At 37.1% G+C, this 22,350-nt stretch overlaps 1 protein-coding gene and 1 long non-coding RNA gene across 9 annotated transcripts in view; one reads left to right on the top strand and one right to left on the bottom strand.

Moving 5' to 3' along the window:
• Window positions 1–1,173: 1,173 nt before the first annotated feature.
• The window catches only part of HELLS (helicase, lymphoid specific), a 66,237-nt gene continuing 45,060 nt past the window's right edge, over window positions 1,174–22,350 (bottom strand). For 6 of the 8 annotated variants that reach the window (XM_077945116.1, XM_077945115.1, XM_077945117.1 and 3 more), the window contains 7 exons: window positions 21,333–21,416; window positions 21,133–21,252; window positions 20,037–20,153; window positions 18,587–18,746; window positions 17,473–17,569; window positions 17,318–17,394; window positions 12,911–13,464 (listed from right to left, as the gene is read on the bottom strand). In XM_077945116.1, the coding sequence (XP_077801242.1) occupies window positions 13,370–13,464; window positions 17,318–17,394; window positions 17,473–17,569; window positions 18,587–18,746; window positions 20,037–20,153; window positions 21,133–21,252; window positions 21,333–21,416 (750 nt within the window). In that variant the 3' untranslated portion in view covers window positions 12,911–13,369. 8 annotated transcript variants of the gene reach the window in all.
• LOC144331215 (uncharacterized) lies at window positions 4,227–9,668 on the top strand. Its single transcript, XR_013398184.1, has 2 exons — window positions 4,227–4,685; window positions 8,443–9,668. It is a non-coding gene; the product is annotated as an uncharacterized LOC144331215 (long non-coding RNA).

Raw genomic sequence — 22,350 nt, 5'->3', positions numbered from 1 at the left:
CTAGAACTGAACAATGAAACATCTTAAAATAAGAAGTCATTGAATGGATTTTACCAACAAACTGGAAGATTATATAATTTCCAGTTATATATGAGATTAGAAAACAGGTCAAAAATCTCAAACTGAGCACAGAGAAAAAAAAAATAATGAGAAGACTAAAGTAGTGAATGAGATATATCCAAAAGATCTAAAGTTAGAATCTCTGAAAGGAGACAGAGAATGCGGTACATGGCAAACAGACTTGAAGATGGCCTCCGTGATTCCCACCTCCTTGTGTTCACACCTTTCTGTGACTTCAAACCACCCTGTTGGACTGCATCATTGTTGTGAGGGGTTGTCCTGTACTTTACGTTTAGCATCTACCCACTGGATTACAACAGCACTCTACAGTTTTAACAACCAAATGTCTCCTGATCTTGACAAATGTCCTCTGGAGGACAAAATCACCCAATTGAGAATCACTGATCTATACTGGAGGAAAAGAATCCCATCAGTGGTTGCTCCTGAAGCTGGAGGTAGGGCAGGGATTGACTAGGTTACAACACAAGGAAACAACTGGGGATAACAGAAATGATCTGTATCTAGGTTTTATCAGTTGTTATACAAACATATATACATAAGTAAATATAAATTATAGGTAGCTTATAGATATATAAAGATATTTTATAGATAAGTAAAATTACAAGTAGTTTATAGATATAAAAAATTGTCAAAATTCATGTAACTGTACACTGAAAATGCACTTACTGAGGGCTGGAGGGAGTGATGGTCTCCTATGATGTCAGGAACTGGAGGTTGTCTGGGGAGGGGACCTCTGGGACTTGAGTCCCATGACTCAAGACTCAAGCAGGATTTCAGGACACAGAAGTTCAGGACAGAGCCCAAGGTCCCAGGAAGTACCGAGGGGTCCTTTGGGGCCTGAATCTATCCGTGACTCTGGTGCCCAAAGAAAGAAAAGCTTCAATGATGCGTCCACCTGCACATGAGCAACTGTTTAAAGATAGAGGGTATGATCCAAGTGATGGGTGAGCCAGCTCTACTTTCTCTGTACATCACCCATTACTAAAAAGACCTTGAAATAAGCAAATATCAGTTGTGTACAGAAATATGGAGCCTTTAACACATATTTCTCAGAAAATAATTAACTGAGCAGTCAAAACATAAGCAAATATATAGCTATGTATTTATTAAACAGGAAAAGAGAAATTCACCCTCAATAACCAGAAAATATACATTCTTTTCAAGGACAAATGGAAGCATTCACTAAGTTAACCATGTACTAGGCCACAAAGATGCAACAATATACTCCAAAAGTTAACATCATGCAAATTATGTTCTCTGACAATAATCCAATATAGAAAGCAAGCAATGAGACAATTTTAAAAGAATATACCAGCAAACTAAATATCTAAGAAACCTTTTGATTAAAAGAAAATCATGAAAGCAGTTAAAAAACACAAAATTAAACAATGATGAAAAAACACTACCAGTCAAAACTTAAGAGAAAAGTCTAATAGAGCATTTAGGGAAAAAATTGTATCTTTAAATATCTTATTAGAGAATAAACATCAAAAGCAAATCAAGAATTTAAGATGTTGCTTATTTTAGACGAAACAAATTAACAACGAAGAAATGTTTAAGATGAAAGCAGAAATCAACGAAACATGTCAGAGATTTAACAAAACTAAAAGCTGATTCTGGGAGATTAATATAATAGGCAGAACTGGCAAAACTGACCAAAAGAAAAGCAGAGATGCAAAAAAATAAAATGGAAGAAATACAAAATTGAACAATATGCCACATTACGAGAATAGTAAAAATTAGAAAGTCAAATTAAGTACTAGCAAGGATGTGAGGAAATGGGTACTCAGTCCTGCTGGTAGGGGTATAAACTCATACAATCGTTCTGAAAAGACACTCGTAAGTACTTAGTGAAATTTACCAGAGAAATTCTTGCATACTTCTGTAAGTAAGTTAAATGTGGTGGATATACACTATAGAATTAAATGTACACAGAGCAATATGAACAAATCTTCAAAATACAGTAGTGAGTGAAAACTAACAGCATGGAACATTAGAGGTAGCACATCCTACATATCAAGTTGTCAAATACACAATCTCTGTACACCTTTATTTTTTGAGACAGTCTCACTGTGGCCCAGGCTAGAGTGCAGTGGCACAATCTTGGCTCACTGCAACCTGTCTTCTGGGTTCAAGCAATTCTCGTGCCTCAGCCACCAAAGCAGCTGGGATTATAGGCATGTGTGCCACCACACCCAGAAAATGTTTTAGTGGAGATGGGGTTTCACCATGTTGACCAGGCTGGTTTCAAACTCCGGGCCTCAAGTGATCTGTTCGCCTCAACCTTCCAAACTGTCATGAGCCACTGTGCCTGACCACACCCCCTTTACATTTTAAAAAATGTCTGAGGTCCTCAAGTAACTTTTATTTATGAGGATTATATTGATCGAAGAAATTGGAGCTGAAAGTTTCTGAATATACAAGCACACATTCTATTGCCCATCAGTGATGTCACGACATTATGTAGCTTCTGGAAAACTCCACTGTTCACTTGTGAAAATGAGGAAAAGGCAAATAGCATCATAGTGCCAGTATGAAAATTGTGATCTCACATATTCTCTGAAAAGGATCTTGAGGTTTCCAGACCACATCAAGATGGTGATCAAGAGATACATTAACTTCCTTTCTTTCTGCCTGTGATACTTGGTTAGCGTAAATTTAAATTCCATTATAATACAAACATTGTAGCAACACTGAGTTTCTTATAATAGGTACTATCCAAAGCTTTCTTTTTTTTACATGTATCATTTAATCCTCACAACCACCTGATGATTCATACTATTTACCTGTTTTACAGATAACGAAAATAATCGATTTTCAATTATGACTATGCCTCCAAACACTGGTTTGGATGGATCCTTCACTGGTATAGAGAATAACCTTCTTCCCTTAGATTAGACTCTGGTTGTAATAAAGGATGGTTTAATCATCCCCTGAAGCAATGCATGAAATAATCTGCAATGTATCTTCACATACTGTACCTTGATAGGCAAGAGACCCATAAAGGAAGCTGAGCATGGATTATCAGCTTCATCACAGATTCGAAGAAACTGACATTTACATATGTTGCCTTACCCAAGTTGGGACATCAGAGAGCAGCAACTAAAATCCAGGTCTTCTTCCTATTACATGCCATAAAGGGTCTTCCCTCCCCTCAAAATTTTCAGTCCAATGTCAGCTTTTAGGAAGATCCAATCACTCTTAACTAGAATTGTTCTCTTCACTTAAAATTTCTCAAGCCTAATTTCTTTTTGGGTCCTACAAGTCAGGAAAATACCTCAGAATTGGAACCACATGTTTACAGTGTAAGAAATGAGACAAGTGTGACTTGGGCAAAAAGAGGATACCTTTCCCCTTCAGAGAAATAATGCCTTTATCCAAGGACTGGAGATTAGTGTTTGAGGTGGAATAAAAGCACAGTAAAATGATTCTATGGTTTGAATTTTGGCTCTGTTTACTTTCTTTGGTAGTATACCTATTATCACTGAATTACTAATTATTAATTATTACTATTAATTACTAATAAAAGTAAAATGTAGTAGTGGTGGTGGTCTCTTTGACTTATTGAACATTAAGTGGCAGACATTACATGAAGTACTTTACGTACACTCTTTAATTTACCATGTCTTTGAGATGATTATGACTAAATTTAATAAATGTCCTTTTGTGCACTAACCCATATAAACCCCACATCCTTGAGGCAGGATTAACTATTACTGCCCGCACATGCAGAACAATTTATAATTGCTAGAGCCAGGCCTTAGCTACTATGCAGTATTATAAACTAAGAGTAGAAAAACATGAAGAAATCATTAAAGTCTCTTCAGTACAGCCAGAAAAGAACACTTCTAATTACTCAGAGAAATACATGTTGTGTCAGTCACTTTATCTTCTTTAGCGAGAGAATCTTCTAAGGTCTTCAGTGACATAATGTCACTGAAACTATTCCCTCACACTTAAATAATGTACATGAAGATAAAAGTTCTAGGCTGTAATTTTCTTCCTTCGACACATTGGAAATTTTACTTTTTATCTTACTATTAAAACGTCTGTTATCAGCCAGGTGCGGTGGCTCATGCCCTGTAATCACACCACTTTGGAAGGCCCTAGACGGGCAGATCACCTGAGGTGACGTTCGAGGCCAGCCTGGCCAACATGGCAAAACCCCGTCTCTACTAATTAAAATACAAAAATTCTGGGCATGGTAGTGGGCGCCCGTAATCCCAGCTACTCGGAGGCTGAGGCTGCAGAACTGCTTGAACCTGGGAGGCGGAGACTGCAGTGAGCCAAGATTGCGCCATTGCACTCCAGTATGGGCGAGAAGAGTGGAACTCCATCTGAAAACAAAACAAAACAAAAAATCTATTATCTGATCGATGTTCCTTTGTAGGTGACCTTTCTCTGAAAGATCTGGAAGATTGTCTTTGATGCTCTTATTTGCTCTATAATGCATACATGTGTGGGGAATTTCTTAAGTTTTCTGTTTAACAGTTAATAAACTATCCCAATGAGGTCTTTTTTTTTAAAGTAAGAAAAAAAGTCTCGCTCTGTCGCTAGACTGGAGTGCAGTGGCACGATCTTGGCCACGTGATCCACCTACCTCAGCCTCCCAAACTGCTGGGATTACAGGCGCCACCGGGCCCAGCCTCATTTATTTTTTTAATTCTAGGAAACAGTATTTTTTTAAATCCAGTGTATTCGCTTGGTTTTTCTAGCTTTATTACTGCTTTGTTTCCAACAGGCTATTATATAGTGGTGACAAAACAGACAAGATGCTCAATCTCACGGAAATTATGAGGCAGACAGATTAGCAACAGTGGGGGAGAGGGAGATCATACATTCTAGGTTAAATGTGAGCTAAGACCAAATTAGCAAGCAGCTATCAATGCACGTATCTGAGTGAGGAACACAGCTAAACGTCAATTCCAAACAACAATGAATTAATCAATGATGAATTTAATCTGAGTTGCAGACCTCTCTTCAGGTCTGCTCAGAACTCAATTTCCCAATCTCGTACCCCAAGAAAAGATTAAACCTGTCTCGTGCTGAGCAGTGTAATATTCCAGTACAGCTTCTCCTGTGCCCTAGTGCTAGTACGAAGAGACATCAATGAAAAATGCAGAAACACGTATGAGTACAACATGAACAGGACAAAGCAAAGCTTCTTGCCACCCCATGCTCCCAAATGTGCCTGTGTCTGATTCTCAGCACTAACTATTCACGTGAGACATCTCAACTTGATAAAATATTAAAATGGATGTTTTTCTCATACCATTCATGTACTCAGACAGAATAATTTTAGTGTTCAGTGGCACTCCCAAATCCTAACTCAAGTCTAGTAATAAATAGTAGAGACTTAAGAGAGGCAAGATATACATGTAACTGATCTGATCTCATCAGGGATTCTCTTACCAAGTATTTCATCTATAGTAAGAGAAATCGTCTTATTAACATTCCCTAAACTTCATTATTTAACACACCTATCATAGTTTTTGCTATGCAGAACTAATCCATTGTAATACGGATTACTAAAGTGATTCACCGTGGGATGGGGTTATTAACTAAGAGGGCAAACAGAAGCTTATGAAATGCTAATGTGGATGGTAAAGAGGTGGATATATGTTGGGCGCAGTGGCTCACGCCTGTGATCCCAGCACTTTGGGAGGCTGAGGTGGGTGGATCACCTGAGGTCGGGAGTTCGAGACCAGCCTGACCAACATGGAGAAACCTCGTCTCTAACTAAAAATACAAAATTCATCGGGCGTGGTGGCACATGCCAATAATCCCACCTACTCAGAAGACGGCAGGAAAATCGCTTGAATCTGTGAGGCGGAGGTTGCAGTGAGCCAAGATCACACCATTGCACTCCAGCCTGGGCAACAAGAGAGAAACTCCAGCTCAAAAAAAAAAAAAAAAGTTGGATACAGTATAAATTAAGCTAGCGCTGACAAGATTTTTGTATTGTACTAAAAGAAAACTGTGGGCTGGGTGTGGTAGCTTATGCAATTGGGAGGCCAAGGCAGGAAGATTGTTTGAGGCCAGAAATTGGAGACGCCTGGATAACAGTTTGTGCAAACAAAGCTTTTTAAAAAAAACAAAAACAAACAAAAAAAAACCTAAGCTCTACAAAAAAATTTAAAAATTAACCAGGTACTGGCACACATTTGCAGTCCCAGCTGCTCAGGAGGCTCAGTGGGAGGATCCCTCGAGCCCAGGAGTTGGAGACTGCAGTGAATTACAATCACACTACTGCCTGGATGACAGCGAGAAGTCGTCTCACAAAAAAAGAAAAAGAAAAAAAAACACTAAAAAACTGCCATATTTGTGTTATGACTATACTATTTTACAAATAACATTTCTTTTTAAACTGAAAACAGAAAGAGACCTTTCTTTGACCACTTTAATTGTATGAGTTGTGGTAGAGTATTTAGCATGAAGAGAACCAATCATATATTATTTTTTAAATGTCCTAAAATACCTTAGAGAAGAGCAATAGTTCACATGCTACTCTTTTAGGGTGCTGTAAGAAAGACAGTAAAGGATATAGAGGAATTTAAAGTGCTAAGACTCAAGAAGACATAAAAAATCCAGTGACATGCTTGCAGGGCCAATCTATAGATTCATTAGCCTAAGGATACCTAGGATTTCTAAAAAGAACAGGAAAAATTATGAACAAGTTAATTCCGTCTTTAGACCTCGTTTATCCTCAAACTGGAACCTGTGGACATAAGCTCAGGAATAAGTTTTAAGAATATATTTCAACCAAATGTAAATAAATTTATAAACATATTCTAGACTAATTTAAACAGAAATTCAGAACAAAATAATTCTTTGAAATAAAGACTACAGAACTTAAAACTATCAGAAGCACTTAATGTTCTTAATGTTAAAATTAGGGCTTTGTAGGCTTCTTATAACATCTTACCTCAGGCCACACACAGTGGCTCATGCCTATAATCACAGCACTATGGGAGGCCGAGTTGGGCGGATCAGCTGAGATCAGGAGTTCGGGACCAGCCAGGCCAAGATGGCAAAACCCTGTCTCTACTAAAAATACAAAAATCAGTCAGGTGTGGTGGCATGCACCTGTAATCCCAACTACCCAGGAGGCTGAGGCAGGAGAATCGCTGGACCCCGCTGGGAGGCAGAGGCTGCAGTGAGCCGAGATCGCGCCAATACACTCTAGCCTGGGCGACAGAGCAAGCCTCCATCTCAAAAAAACAAAAACACAAAAACTTACCTCAAATTGCTAAGACTAAAAAAATCATATACAATTGCTAAGACATTGATGAAAGATTTCATCATACGTTTGCTTGGAAATGTTCAAGTACCACCTTCACCATACCTCTTAACACCTTCAAAATATGGAATAGTGACTCATTAAAGAAATAAAGCTAAAAAGTATTTTTTATACTTTGATCAGGTTCTGAAAGACAAGGCCTGGTTTAAGAATAATTTTTCATGTAAGACAAGAGAGGGAGTATTTGTTTCTATATCATGAAATGAGTCTATCTATTCCTTCCCCTCTGTCCCTTACTAAAATCTGGAAACTAAAATGACTATAAAAAATGAAACAGGTGTTAAACACCCCCAGACAATAAAATAGAAGCAAAGGCAAAGTAAGATTTTGGGAAGTGAAAAATAAATGTATCAGTGTTAATTGACTCAATAGACGAGAAATGAAAGTCTCAGTGTTAGATAGAGGTTTTCACTAAAAAACACTGGCCCCATACCTCCCTGTGAAGTGATTACCACTCCCCCTCACAATGGAAGAAATGTCATTATTAACTCCCTGAAAAGGGTGAATCAGAGGATGTCTGGAATAGGGGAATCCAGATATAAACAGGGTACAGTATTTTACTGAAAACTGAGGAGGTCTACATTTTGAATAGTGAACTCTCTAATATACCGTCCCTCCTCCTCACCCCAAAAGAAAACTGGCAAAGTACATATACTCACACAGGACAAGTGATTACAGAATTTCTCTCAGATATAGATGTACATATTCTCTCTCATATACATATACTGACAATTCAGTGACCCTCAAATAAATGGTCTAGTGAATTCACACTGGAGTAAAATCCACCTGTTGAGAACCCTCATGCATGGAGCTTAGAGAGATTTCTTCTAGCTCTTAAATTTGAGGAACAGTAAATGATCCCAAGGCATTTGAAGAAGCATCAAAATAAAAGACTAAAAAAAGGGAAGAATCATTTAATGAAACAGACTATGCAGACGGGGGAAAGAAAGTTTGCTACAAGTTCTAGGCAGAAGCGCTGGTGGTGGTGGCTCATACGTATAATACCAATGCTTTGGGAAGCAAACAGAAGGATCCTCTTGAGGACAGGAATTCAAAAACAGCCTGGGCAACATAGCAAGACCCTATCTCTACAAATTTTTTTTCATTATCTGGGCATAGTGGCACATGCCTGTAGCCCCAGATATTCTGAAAGCTGAGGTGGGAAGATGGCTTGAGCCCAGAAATTCAAGAATGTAGTGAGCTATGATTGCACCACTGCTCTCCAACCTGGACAACAGCAAGACCATGTCTCATAAAAAAAAAAAAGAAAGAAAAAAAAGTTACAGGCAGAGAAGGGATCACACATTCAAAAGACAAAAGCCTCCAAGAAGTCATTCTAAAAAATTCCCATGAATTAAAAGACAGATTTTCAGCCTGAGCTTTTTCAAGAGTAAAACAAAACAAAAATAAGATACACAACATAAAGATGGGCATGGTGTCACATGTCTGTAGTCCACATTACTCTAGTGACTGAGAAGGAGATAACTTGACACCAGGAATTCAAATCAAGTCTGTGCAATATAGCAGAAGTCTCTTTGAAAAAAAGAAAAAAAAAAAGACCCATATCAAGGACACATATTATTAATTTAGAATACAAAAGACAAACATTAGAAGCTCACATTAACAAAAGGCAGATTCTCCCAACATTCAACAGACTGGAAATCAAAGTGGCATTAGGGGGCATTCGGGGGCCAGGTGCAGGAGCTCACACCTGTAATCCCAGCCCTTTAGGAGGCCAAGCGGCGGGGAATTTCTTGAGCCCAGGAGTTCAGGACCAGCCTGGGCAAAATGGCAAGACCCTGTCTCCACAGAAAAATTAAAAACTTAGCAGGGAATTTGGTGCATGGCTGTGGTCCAAACTAAACTGGTGGCTGAGGCTGGACGATCACTTGAGCCTGAGAGGTCAAGGCTGCAGTGAGCTGTATTTAGGCCTGGGTGACAGAATGAGACCCTGTCTCCAAAAAAAAAAAAAAAAAGAGTATCATTAATTTTCTCTCCCACAACACTGGAAGTTCTGAGACAACACAGTAACTTTCAAAATTCTGAGAAGACAATAATTCCTAATCTAAAATCTCAAACCAAAACTACTCTCCATTAAATGTAGGAATTCAACAAAAATACATCCAGATTTTCTCTGAGTTCTCAAAATATTCATTTCTCTTGAATCCTTTTCTCAGGAAAACACAAGAAATACAATCCATCAAAATGAAGGAGTAAACCAAGGAGGAAAAAAAGTGAGATCCAGCCAGGAGCGGTGGTTCACACCTGTAATATCAGCACTTTGGGAGGCCGAGGATGGTGGATCACCTGAGGTCAGGAGTTCGAGACCAGCCTGGCCAACATGGTGAAACCGTCTCTACTAAAAATACAAAAATTAGCTGGGCATGGTGGCAGGCACTTGCAATTCCAGCTACTCAGGAGGCTGAGGCAGGAGAATAGCCTAAACCCGGGAGGCAGAGGTTGCAGTGAGCCGAGATCGAGCCACTGCACTCCAGCCTGGGCAGCAAGAGTGCACCTCCATCTTAAAGGAAAAAAAAAGAAAACAAAAGTGAGACGCAGCAAACAGTAGTTCCAAAACATGAAACAGCCAACAGGAATACCCAACAGGATGGTAAACGAAGGTTGCAGATGGAATCAGTTCTACAGTCCAAACTAGAAGAATGTTCCAGGGAGTAGAGATGATGGGATATATTTGGAGGGGGAGGTTTATTACTGAATCACGAGATCTGTTTTAATATAATAAGAGGTTTATACTTCCAGAGAAATTAGATATAAATTACTGATAGGTTAAAAAAAAAGTAAGTATTAACTTCAAGGAGGAAAAAAAAAGCTGCACAAGAATGAAAAAACCATAGCATATTCCATGGCTTATCTAAAGCTTTAATACTTACAGAGCCATAATAAAACTGAGTCAATCAAAAATTATTATATAACTACACTAAAAAGATGTAAGGGATCATTATTTCATGTTGAAGTGGTGAGAGATGGTAGGAATGCAGGCTTTTCAAGAAGGTATTTCTAAGAACTTTTAAGCATTTGCTCTTAAATATGAGGAACAGTAAATGATCCCAAGGCATCTAAAGAAGACACATCAAAACAAAACACCAAACTAAGGGAAGAATCAAATGAAACAGACTATGCAGGGTACGGGAGGTGGGGGCGGGGGGGGGGCACGGACAGGATGATATTTATAGAAAGTAGGCTGGGCGCAATGGCTCACGCCTGTAATCCCTGCACTTAGTCTGAGGCAGATGGATCACTTGAGGTGAGGAGTTCGAGACCAGCCTGGCCAACATGGTGAAACGTTTCTACTAAAAATAAGAAAATTAGCCAGGCGTGGTGGCGCACACCTCTAGTCCCGGTTACTCGGGAGGCCGAGGCATGAGAATCACTTGAATCCGGGAGCCAGATGTTGCAGTGAGCCAAGATCACGCCACTGTATTCCAGCCCAGGTGACGAACTGAGATTCTATTAAAAAAAAAAAAAAAAAATGCCAGATGCAAAAAAAAATGCCAGATGCGGTGGCTCATGCCTATAATCCTAGCACTTTGGGAGGCCAAGGTGGGCAGATCACAAGGTCAGGAGTTTGAGACCAGCCTGCCAACACGGTGAAACCTAGTCTCTACTAAAAATATAAAAATTAGCCAGGCATGGTGGCATGCGCCTATAACCCCAACTACTCAGGAGGCTGAGGCAGGATAATCGCTTGAACCCAGGACACAGAGGTTGCAGTGAGCCGAGACTGCACCACTGCACTCCAGCCTGGGCAACAGAGCGAGACTCAAAAAAAGGAAAAAAAGAAAAAGAAAAAGTATAGACGAGATTTCCTTTAGAATCAGATGTGAAATGTGAAATGTGAGGGAAGAAAGAGAAGACAAGATTTTTGGTTTAAACAACTGGAAGAATAAAGTTGTCATTTATTGAACTAAGGAAAATGCAAAAGAAGTAAATTCGGATTAAACAAGATGAAAAGTACAGATATAGTTATCAAGCACCTAGTAAACAGTTGGATATGTGAATCTGGAATTCAGGAGAAAGGTTCTGGTTGGAGATACAAATTTGAGTCATCAGCACAGCTCCTATTAAAGAAATGAAGACCATCAAGGGAATCCCAAACTAGGCTTAGGATATTCCAATATTTAGAGGACAGAAAAGGAAACAGCAAAGGAAACTGAGAAAAGAGTCAGAGAAATAGGAAGAAAAAGCAGGCAAATATGTTTGCTAGGAGCCAAATAAAGTAAGTGTTTTAATGGAGAAGAGTCAACAACTGTATGAAATGCTGCTAATAGAACAAGTAAAATGAATTCACTGACGTCACGAGACCTTAAAAAAAAAAACGGCTCCAATGGAAATGAATATCTGATTGGAATTGGTTCAGAAAAAAAACAGAACAAACTAAAAACAATGAATACAGGCAAGGAGTTTTGCGATAATAGAATTCTTTTTCAAGGAGTTTCGGTATGAAAGAAATGAGACATTGCAATTGGCTCAAGCTAGGACAAACAATATATCCATAGTATATAATAAAGGACAGATGGGCATAGATGCTAGGTTTACAGATGCAATGGTGACAACTTTTAAAGATTCTTTTCTGATTGTGTCTATTTTCTCAGGGCAATAGGGAGCAAAGTGAGAGGGAGAAGATATGAGACATGCAATGACAGAGTAAAACTATGAAATCAGTCATTTAGGACAATGTAACAGAAAAGACTGGGTCGCTAAGGACAAGATCACGAGTTTCAAGCAAGCCTAGGTCAGCATGCTTATGTGACGGGTTAACATTTTCACTTACAAAACAAATAAACCCGCTCTATAGTCTTTTATTTAACCAAATGTTCTACCTGAAGTTTTTCTTCACCACCAAAGAACTTATTCATATAACCAAAACTTTCCACCTGTAACCCAAAACTACTGAAATAAAACTTTTAAAGAAAAAAGACCTGTACAAACAGGACACAGGAAAAAAACAATTTAAGTTTTTCTTAAGTGACAGTTTCATTATCCCAAACAGATCATCTGATCTACATTTGAATATGGATGGCAACAGCAATACTTTTCCATGACATAAACACCAGCACAGAAATGTATGGCTCATGGAGTATGTCCCCTCTCCAGGGTACATTCAGGATTTCTCTTCCTCACTGCCTGATATCCTTTCACACAGGGTCTAAATTGTACCCCTTTTGGCCTTTATGCTGTTCTATTACGGATTTTGCATTACTTACATCCTCCTAAGGCCTGTTCTCTTCTATTTGGTTCTAGTTAACCACTATAAATTTTCAGGATCTGTCTTGTTTTGCACGATATACTACCATTTCCAATTTCTAGTCATTTGTCAACGCCCTAAAGTTTCATTCAGAAACTTCTCTTGTGCTAACAGAACGTCCACTTGAAATCTTTTATATGACACACTCCTATAGTACTAGTGAATGAAACCAAGAAAGCAAAATAATCAAATCCTACCGACAGTCAAGTCTTTTGCTATTATTGCACCTAAGCTATTCCTGAAAAAATAATTTAATGAGATCATCTTATAAGGAACATTTATTTGGTAAACTATCTCACAGAAATAGACTCTAAAATCAAACAATGTCTTAAACAATAGAGAGCATAATCCCAATCTCTCCCCATGAAAAGCCTACTTCATAAATGAAGTACCCATAAACTGCATTACTAGAAGAAAGGAGGGAAAAAGACATTTACTAAACTTCCACAGGAAGACTGTATAAATCTGGAAGTAGTTAAGTACACATCGGCCTGTATCCAAGAATACTACTCAGTCTCAAAAATTAACTGAAAATCTAAACTTAATATGGGTACTTCTTTGTTCTTGGTAAGGCTCAGAAAATTACCATCTATTTAAGTACGCATAGTACTAGTTACATGTCAACTGATATAATAAAAAAGGTGAAGTGGACAATCAGTATTTCAAACCCAATACAGGGAAATCACTAGATGTAAACATAAAATCTATTTTTGAGCTCCAGTTTAAAACAAACATTCAGGACTGGAATCTTCAGAATTTTCTAGTATCTTGAATATCCCCATCTTCTCTTTAATTGGTCCTGAAGCATTCATTTGATCTAAGGGAAAAATATTAAAACAGGTACATTTTAGAAGTATAAGAAGAAGAAATAGTAAAAGAAACATCCAATATAATGTTATCAGAAGTGAGTCATCTATCCAAAATTACAAAACTCACAGTAATATAGGGTACTATCTTCCTTAATCACCAAGATTTAATAGCAGTGAAAGCAAAAAGGTACCCTATTCTTAATACAACAACTAGAATCAGCCTCTTGGGAGCATACAATCTAAAGCATCAGTTTGCTAGTCAAAATCTCTTTTGCTGAATTTAAGGTAAGATAAACAAGTTAAAGAGCAATAAACAACATCAATTTGAATCATGCTTTCAGAAATGTTTTAAAAAGAGGCCCATTTATGGTTCATTTAAAAGCTGAAAACACAGTATGAAAAGCTTACCTTGAGAAACATTTTGAATCAATGACAATATGAAGTCTCCTAAGTTTTTATCAACATGACAGCTGTGAAATGAAATCTCTGATTTTAATTTGTATTACTGATTTCTAATCATCCTTGTATGTTCATTAGACATTTCTTTCTCTCTTGGTAACAGCCTGCTCTTATATTATCCATTTTTATTATCAACTTGTATTTACTTGCATATCCTAAACACTTCTTGTTATATGTTGCAAATATTATTTGTGGCTTCTCTCTTATCTCTTTATGGTGGCATCTGTTTTATAGTAGTCCTTCCTATTAATGTAATTAAAATCTATGAAACCTATCATATAATTTGTGATTTCTGTATTATAAAGAATTATTTTCTAATTCTAAAATCATAAATATATTTTCCTATATTTTTGGTTAAATTCTACCTTTAATATTTAGGTTTTGAACACATGGATTGCTCAATCTGAAGTCTGTAAGTGTATTGTGAGGTGAGGAGAATCTAAGTTAATTTTTCCCCTATTAATTACTATTTCCCCAGATCATCTATTGATTAATTGGAATTTCCTATCAGTGGTATGAAATTCCATTTGACATTTACCAGCTTTTCACGAAAGTTGCCCTTCTAGATTCACCATATTGTACTTCTAGCCAATGTATCACACCATGTGCTAATTCTACCATCTGATTATTATGACTATTTAATTTTTAATAAGACTTTATACCCGGTATAGAATACCTTGTTTTTCAAAACTGTCTTGGTTCTGGCCCTTTACTACTCTTTCATATAAATTTTAACAGTCTGTCTTACAAAAAGTCATTCTGGGATTTTTTTTTTTTTTTTTTTTTTTTTTTTAAGAGACAGAGTCTCACTCTGTCACCCAGGCTGGAGTGCAGTGGCACAATCTCCGTTCACTGCAACCTCCACCTCCCACGTTCTAGCAATTCTCCTGCCTCAGCCTTCCGAGTAGCTGGGATTACAGGCACATGCCTCCATGCCCGGCTAATTTTTTCTATTTTAGTAGAGACAGGGCTTCACCGTGTTGCCCAGGCTGGTCTCGAACTCCTGAGCTCAGGCGATCCACCTGCCTCAGCCTCCCAAAGTGCTAGGATTATAGGCGTGAGCCACCGCACCCGGTCGTCATTCTAGGATTTTAATTAGAAGAAAAATTCAAGAATATAAGTTAGTTTTGGGGAACACTGACTTATACTTTGTAGTAACCATTCATATCCACAAATACAGCTAAATCTGTATGTTTACTCAGTCTTTCTATTAATGTCTTTCAATGTTGCATAATTCTGTCCTTATATAAACGTGTTAAAAACTGTTAAACTTTAATTGTAGGCATGGTAGTTTTGTAGCTGTTGTAAAAACCCTCATTATTGAACAATTACTGCTGTTACACATATTATTAATAAGCAATCTTCTTAAATTCTGTTTTAAAAAATTCTGGATTCCCTTGGACTTCCAATGAAGATAATCAAACCAGAAAACTTGCAAATAAAAGCAATTTCGATAATGCCAGCACTTTAGGAGGCCGAGGGAGACAGATCACTTGAGCCCAGGAGTGTGAGACCATCTTGAGCAACATGGCAAAATACACAAAACAGAATTAGCAGGGTGTAGTAATCACACCTGCAGTACCATTAACTCCGAAGGCTGAGGTATAGGGATTGACTGCCCCCAGCAGGTTAAAGTTGCAGTAAGCCATGATCACACCACTGAACTCCAGCCTCCGTGGTAGAACGAGACCTTGTCTCAAACCAAAAAAATTATGAAGATGACAAGTTGGGTTTTGGTATCTAATTAGGTGATCATCTAGTTCTCCATTATTTAATTAATATGGATTGTATTAATATTATCAGATGTTAAACAGCCCTTACATACCTCATATAATGTTGTTTTTTAATATATTTAAGATTTGACCATAATGTTGTATTTCTCATATTTCTCCCTAAACCATTTCAAAGTTAAAATTCAAATAAACATGCAAATAATCCAGAATATCTAAAACAATCTTGAAAAAGAACAAAACCAGAGAAAGTACACTTCCCATAAAGCTACCTTAATTAAATCAGTGCAATACTGGCATAGGAATACCACAGAGATCAATGGAACAGAATTGAGAATACAGAAGTAAAACCTTGTATTTATGATCAAATGATTTTCATCAAGGATGACAAGGCAATCCAACAAAAAAAGGAACAACTTCTAACAAATGGATATTAACATGCAAAAAGATGAAAATTCACTGAAAATAGATCATAGACCTAAATGTAAGAGCAAAAACTATAAAACTGTTAAAAGAAAATATCAACACCTTGAATTAAGAAAAGAGTAATTAGACACGACACAAAATTTATGAGTGACAGAAAAAATTCGTTAAAACTGGAATTCATCAAAATATAAAAATTTTGCTCTTCAGAAGATACCAAAGCAAGAAAGTGAAGAGAAAGGCCACAGAGAATAAGAAACTGTTTTGTTTTCAAAATAATCCATGGTCATCACTGTAGGTGTCAGATCATAAGGTGGTATTCTAAAAACTGATGAAAAAAAGAAGCAATATATCCTGCCTCTCTTCTATCTCAGGAAAACTGTAAGGGAAAGTTCTTAAATAACCCAGCTAATAAAAGAATAACAGAACAAGAAAATCATCACTTTGTAATGATTTAGTTAATAATGGTTCTAATCAACCATTTTTAAAGGATACTAAAAATCATGTTAGGCTAGGCGCAGTGGCTCACGCCTGTAATCCCAGTGCTTTGGGAGGTTGAGGTGGGCAGATCACCTGAGGTCAGGAGTTCAAGACCAGCCTGGTCAACATGGCGAAAACCTGTCTCTACTAAAAATACAAAACTTAGCCAGGCGTGCTGGTAGGCGACTGTAATACTAGCTACTGGGGAGGCTGAGGCAGGAGAATTGCTAGAACCCAGGAGGCTGAGGTTGCAGTGAGCTGAGATTGTGTCAGTGCACTCCAGCCTGGGCAACAGAGTGAGACTCCGTCTCCAAAAATAAACTGAACTGAACTGAACTAACCTAAACTAAACTAAACCATCATATTAAATAAAGGATGAAGGCTGACAAGACATTTTGTAATATTATCTTGATTAATCTTAGCTCACTGGAAATAAGAAACCCAGACATGATGTGCCTCCTGGTATGATGAAAAATACGAAAACAAAGCACTGGTATTCTTAACTAAGACAGGAACTTGAATATATTTACAAAAGTGTTATTTACCAGTTTACAGAAAATATCTGAATTACGGAAAAAGTTAAAGACAATGACATTTATGGGCAAAATGTCATTATGTCTGAGATTTGATTTTAATACTCTGAGAAGAAAAATGACAATAAAACAAGATTAGATATGTGTGGCTGAATGAATTATAAAAGGGGTTCATTATATTATGCTAATTATCTATATGTTTCGAAGCTTCCATTAAGAAAAAGCATGATACTTACCAATAAGATCACTTCGATCTAACAACAACTCTAGATCTTTATCACTAATGACCTTCTCTCTTGATCCTTTTATTTCCCTATAGAAAACAAAATATTCAAGTATATGTGAATAATTCAAAGCTACAAATTAAATCTTTCTAAAATTAAAAACTCACCTTTCATAATCTCTAGATTTTAATAATTCCATTAATTCCTTAGGATCTAAGAAATTCTTAGACAGATTTAATCCAGACTGACCACCTTTGAAATGATCTAAAAAAAATGAGAAATTAAAAACATTAAAATTCCTTTTAAAACTACAACACAACATATTACAAACCAATCACAATGGCTTGCATTAAGAAGGATGGCAAAAAACAAGTGTTGATAAAGAAAAAAAGCAAATAAAACTCTCAGGCTTTGCTGGTAGGAGTGGAAAATGGTATGTCCACTTTGGAAAAGGTTGGTAGTTTCTAGTAGTTAAACACACACCCTCCCTAAGATGAAGGACCAAAAAATGCATATGTCCACAAAGACTTGTACAGGACCAGCTTATTCATAATAACCAGAATCTAGAAATAATTTAAATGTCGACCAACAAGGGAATGGAAAAAACTAACTATTCACCACTTTAAAAAAAAATTCTACTAAAAACAACACAGATGACTCTGAAAAAATATATTCAACGAAACAGCTAAACAAAGAAAAGACTCAACAATGTGAAAAAAATCAGAATACTGGTTGCTTCCTAGTGATGTTAAGCGGAGCATAGGAATTACAGGAAAGGGTGAACAAAGAAAATTTCTTGGATGATGAAAATGCTACCCTGATCTGGATGATAGTTACGTATGAGTACATACATCTGGTCTAACTTCATTAACCTGTACATTTAGTATCTGTGCATTTTGCTTTATATATGTAATAACTGAAAAATGTCAGCATTAAAAAAATTCCTTCAAAATTTTCTACAAAATTAATCTACTAAAAAACTGACAATAAGGCTGAGCACAGTGGCTCACATCTATAACCCCAACACTTGGAGAGGCTGAGGCAGGATGATCACTTGAGTCCAGGTGTTCAAGAACAACCTGGGTAAAAAAGTTAAACAGTGTCTTAAACAGACCTCGTGATCCACCCACCTCGGCATCCCAAAGTGCTGGGATTATAGGTGTGAGACACAGCACCCAGCCCAGGCTGTAACATTTCATAAAGAAAATAAAAACAATTACAAAAATCCACAACACATAATGTACAATTTAAACAATAAAGCACTACGTAAGTGTTATTTACTTTTATGGATGATCAGCTTTTCCAGTTTCCTTTTAGCAGCTGCTCTTTCCACAATTTTCTGATCAACAGTATTTGCTGTAACCAGGCGATAAACAACAACTGGCTTTGTCTGACCAATTCTATGGCATCTATCCTGGGCCTGAAGATCCGACTGGGGGTTCTTAAAGTTAAAAAGAAAAATAACATTTAACGGTATTAGCTTAAAATTAACGTAAACTCATGTGGATAAACTCAACATGAATAATGTAGTCACGAACTTCTAAATAGTGGTGTCTTAATTTAAACTTCCAGAGTGGCTTCATAGATAAAATTATCATTCCACGGATCCTTGGCAATATTAACAAAAAAGTTTAAATACCCCAAAGAAAACATTTCAGGCTGGGCACAATGACTCACTTCTGTAATCTCAGCATTTTGGGAGGCCAAGGCAGGAGAATCATGTGAGGATAAAAGCTCAAGACCAGCCTGGGCAAAACACTGAGGCGTGGTCTCACTAATTTTTACATTTTTTGTGGGCATGGTGACACATACTCATAAACCCAGCTACTCAAGAGGATGATGTGGGAGAATCACTTGAACCCAAAAGGTCAAGGCTACTGAGCCGTGATGGTGTCACTGCACTGAAGCCTGGGTGATAAAGTGAGATCCTGTCTCTAAAAACAAAAGTAAAAAAAAAAATTCAATTTTAACATGCAGAAAACTTTATGAAGAAATAACTCTTAGCTGAAAATGGGTATCTTTTCAAAATAGATAAGTAAATTTGTAACATGTACAATTAAAAATTAAAAATTCAGAATGGCTGGGCGTGGTGGCTCATGCTGGTAATGCTGGTAATCCCAGCACTTTGGGAGGCTGAGGAGGGTGGATCACCTGACGTCAGTTCGGGACCAGCCTGGCCAACACGGTGAAACCCCATCTCTAATACAAAAATTAGCTGGGCATGGTGGCGGGAACCTGTTATCCCAACTACTTGGGAGGCTGAGGCAGGAGAATCACTTGAACCCAGGAGGCGCAGGCAGTGAGCTGAGTCTGCGCCATTGCACTCCAGCCTGGACAAGAAGAACGAAATTCCATCTCAAAAAACTTTTAAAATTCAGAATGCAGGCTGGGCGTGATGACTCAAGCCTATAATGCCAGCACTTTGGGAGGCCGAGGTGGGCGGATCACCTGAGATAAGGACTCGAGACAAGTCTGGCCAACATGGCAAAACTCTGTCTCTACTAAAAACACAGAAAGTAGCCAGGCATGGGGGTGCACACCTGTAGTCCCAGCTACTTGGGAGGCTGAGGAAAGAGAATCACTTAAACCCGGGAGGTGAAGGTCGCAGTGAGCCGAGATCATGCCACTGTACTCCAGCCTGGGCGACAGACTGAGACTCCATTTCAAAAAAAAAAAAAAAAATCTAAATGGAAATATAATCAGCATATTCCTTTCTGTACATCCAACTTACCCAATCACTATCATAAATGATAACTGTATCTGCTGCAGTCAGATTAATGCCCAGGCCACCAGCTCGTGTACTCACTAAGAAGATAAATACCTCTGGATCCATGTTGAAGCTGTGCATCTAAAAGCAAAAAGGATGTAAATACAACAGATTAAAAGAAATCTACCAACAAGACTGAAGGAGAAAAATGTTTTGTTACAACTATTAAAGAGTTAAAGGAGGCCAAACAAATCATTCAGATCTATAAAACAATTATGTTAACAAAATCTGTGCTGTTACCTTTTATCATCCAAGCACCTATATTAAAGAGACCTTAATTTTGTTAAAAACCATGTATCACAACAATGTTTAAATAAGAAAAGCTAGTATCAAAAAATGACGAAAAAATTGTAGTTGTTGTCTTTACACATGGGGTGACTAGGAGGGTGAACTGACTAGAAGGGGGCACAGGAAACTTTCTGGGCTCATGGTAACATCTATATCTTAATAGGGATTAGGTATAAATTTACATACGCCATTTGTCAGAAAGATTCAGCAAATGTATACATTATTTGCTTCAGTGTATGTAAATTTTACCCCAAAAGATAAAATATGCTGAAGTTATTACAGAAAAGGGTAGTATCATCTATAATTTATTTTAAAATGCACCAAAAAAAACAGGATTAAATGTTGAATGGATACAGCAACGCTGCTATTACAGGAAACGTGTTTTTAAAAAGGTATAGTCAAATGTTAGCAGCAGATTGTAGGCGGATTTACAGTTGCTTTTTTTCTTTTCAACTTTGCCATACAGTTGATATTTTCACAAGAGAAAGTTAAGAACAGGGCAAAAAGACAAAAAATTTCCTACTATCCCAATATTCTTACAGTGATGGTTAAGTAGGATATTATTAAGATTGTGCCAGAAGATATATATACTTGAATCAAAAATTAAGACTTCTTAGTACTAAATCAAAATGTTTGTTTTTGATAAAACCACAGGGTTTCTGGTCATTTGTATCTTTTTATCAATTTGTGGGTCTATTCAGAATATTACTTCAGAAATCAAGATAGGAATTATAAAAGAATCGTTTGGGATGTATGACATAAGTAGTCTTACGTTTTTTTCTCTCTCTGAGTAAGACATGGACCCATCAAGCCTGCTGAAGTTGAAATCTCTGAGATGGCAGTAATCCATCAAAATGTCCAACATGCTTGTCATTTGTGAAAAAAGCAGCACCTGAAATAAAACATCTTAATATTTATAACAATTAATAAAAAAATAATTGAACAATCCAAAATTCCAATCAAAAGTATCACCTTGTGACCTCTTTTTTTTAGTTCTGGTAGCATTCGATCCAAAATTAAGAATTTCCCAGAATTTGTTACCAATTCTTCATCGATCTTAAAAATGGGCAAAGAGAGAAAAAATTGAGAGAAAAATGTCATTTGCTTTGTTAAAACAAAAGCCATTTGGAAAGTTCAATTTTCAATGCCAAGTCACTTAAAAAACTTAAAAACTGACCTGTTATTCAATCTTTGTAAATCAGAAGATAGTTATTACTCAAAGATGTACTCTAGAACGTAAAACCAGCAACTTCACAAAAACAAAATAAAATACAAATATAACTTTGATCTAACCTCAACACTCCTCCCTCCAAGACGTTGTGAAAGAGAACAATTATGTCAAACTTAATGGGTACATACTCAGGCTTATTCTTTATAATTGAATTATTTCCAACTAAATGTATAGGTAAACTACTGCTAGAATTCTTACCAGAAATTAGAGAAAATACAGGAGCTGATAAGTAATCCAAATACTGTGGATAAACACTCTTTCACCTTCTGGTGAAATGACTTCATGAGAGAGCTACTTCCATCTGAGTGGGAAAGTTTTGTCTTCTTTCTTACTCTAATAAAGATGTAAAGCAGTGCACCTCTCAAATGGGGACAATTTTGCCCTCCACCGATCTCCAGGGTATATTTGGTGGTGGCAGCAAACTTTTTAGTTGTCATAACTGAGGAAAGTGAATACTATTGGCATCTAACGGGTAGAAGACAGGGATGCTGCTAAATGTCCTAAGTGCACGGAACATTACCTCCTAAGAAAGAATTATCTGGCCCAAAATGTCAATATTGCCAGAAGTGGAAAAGTCTATTGTAAACTACTTCAAAACAAGGGTTATTGAGGGTTACTAAGAATTGATTTCTATTAATATTATGCTATCTTTCTATCAACTACCGAAGAAAGCAACTTCATTTATTTAATGTGAAAACCTCCAAATAAAAATTAGTTTTATTCTATGGCTATCTGTTGATCTTTAAGTAATGAGCAACA

The sequence above is a fragment of the Macaca mulatta genome, chromosome 9 (genome assembly GCF_049350105.2).
Source record: "Macaca mulatta isolate MMU2019108-1 chromosome 9, T2T-MMU8v2.0, whole genome shotgun sequence".
In the NCBI taxonomy this organism is placed as follows: Eukaryota; Metazoa; Chordata; class Mammalia; order Primates; family Cercopithecidae; genus Macaca; species Macaca mulatta.
The sequence above is the reverse complement of the archived record's forward strand: the minus strand, read 5'-3'. Positions and strand labels throughout refer to the sequence as shown.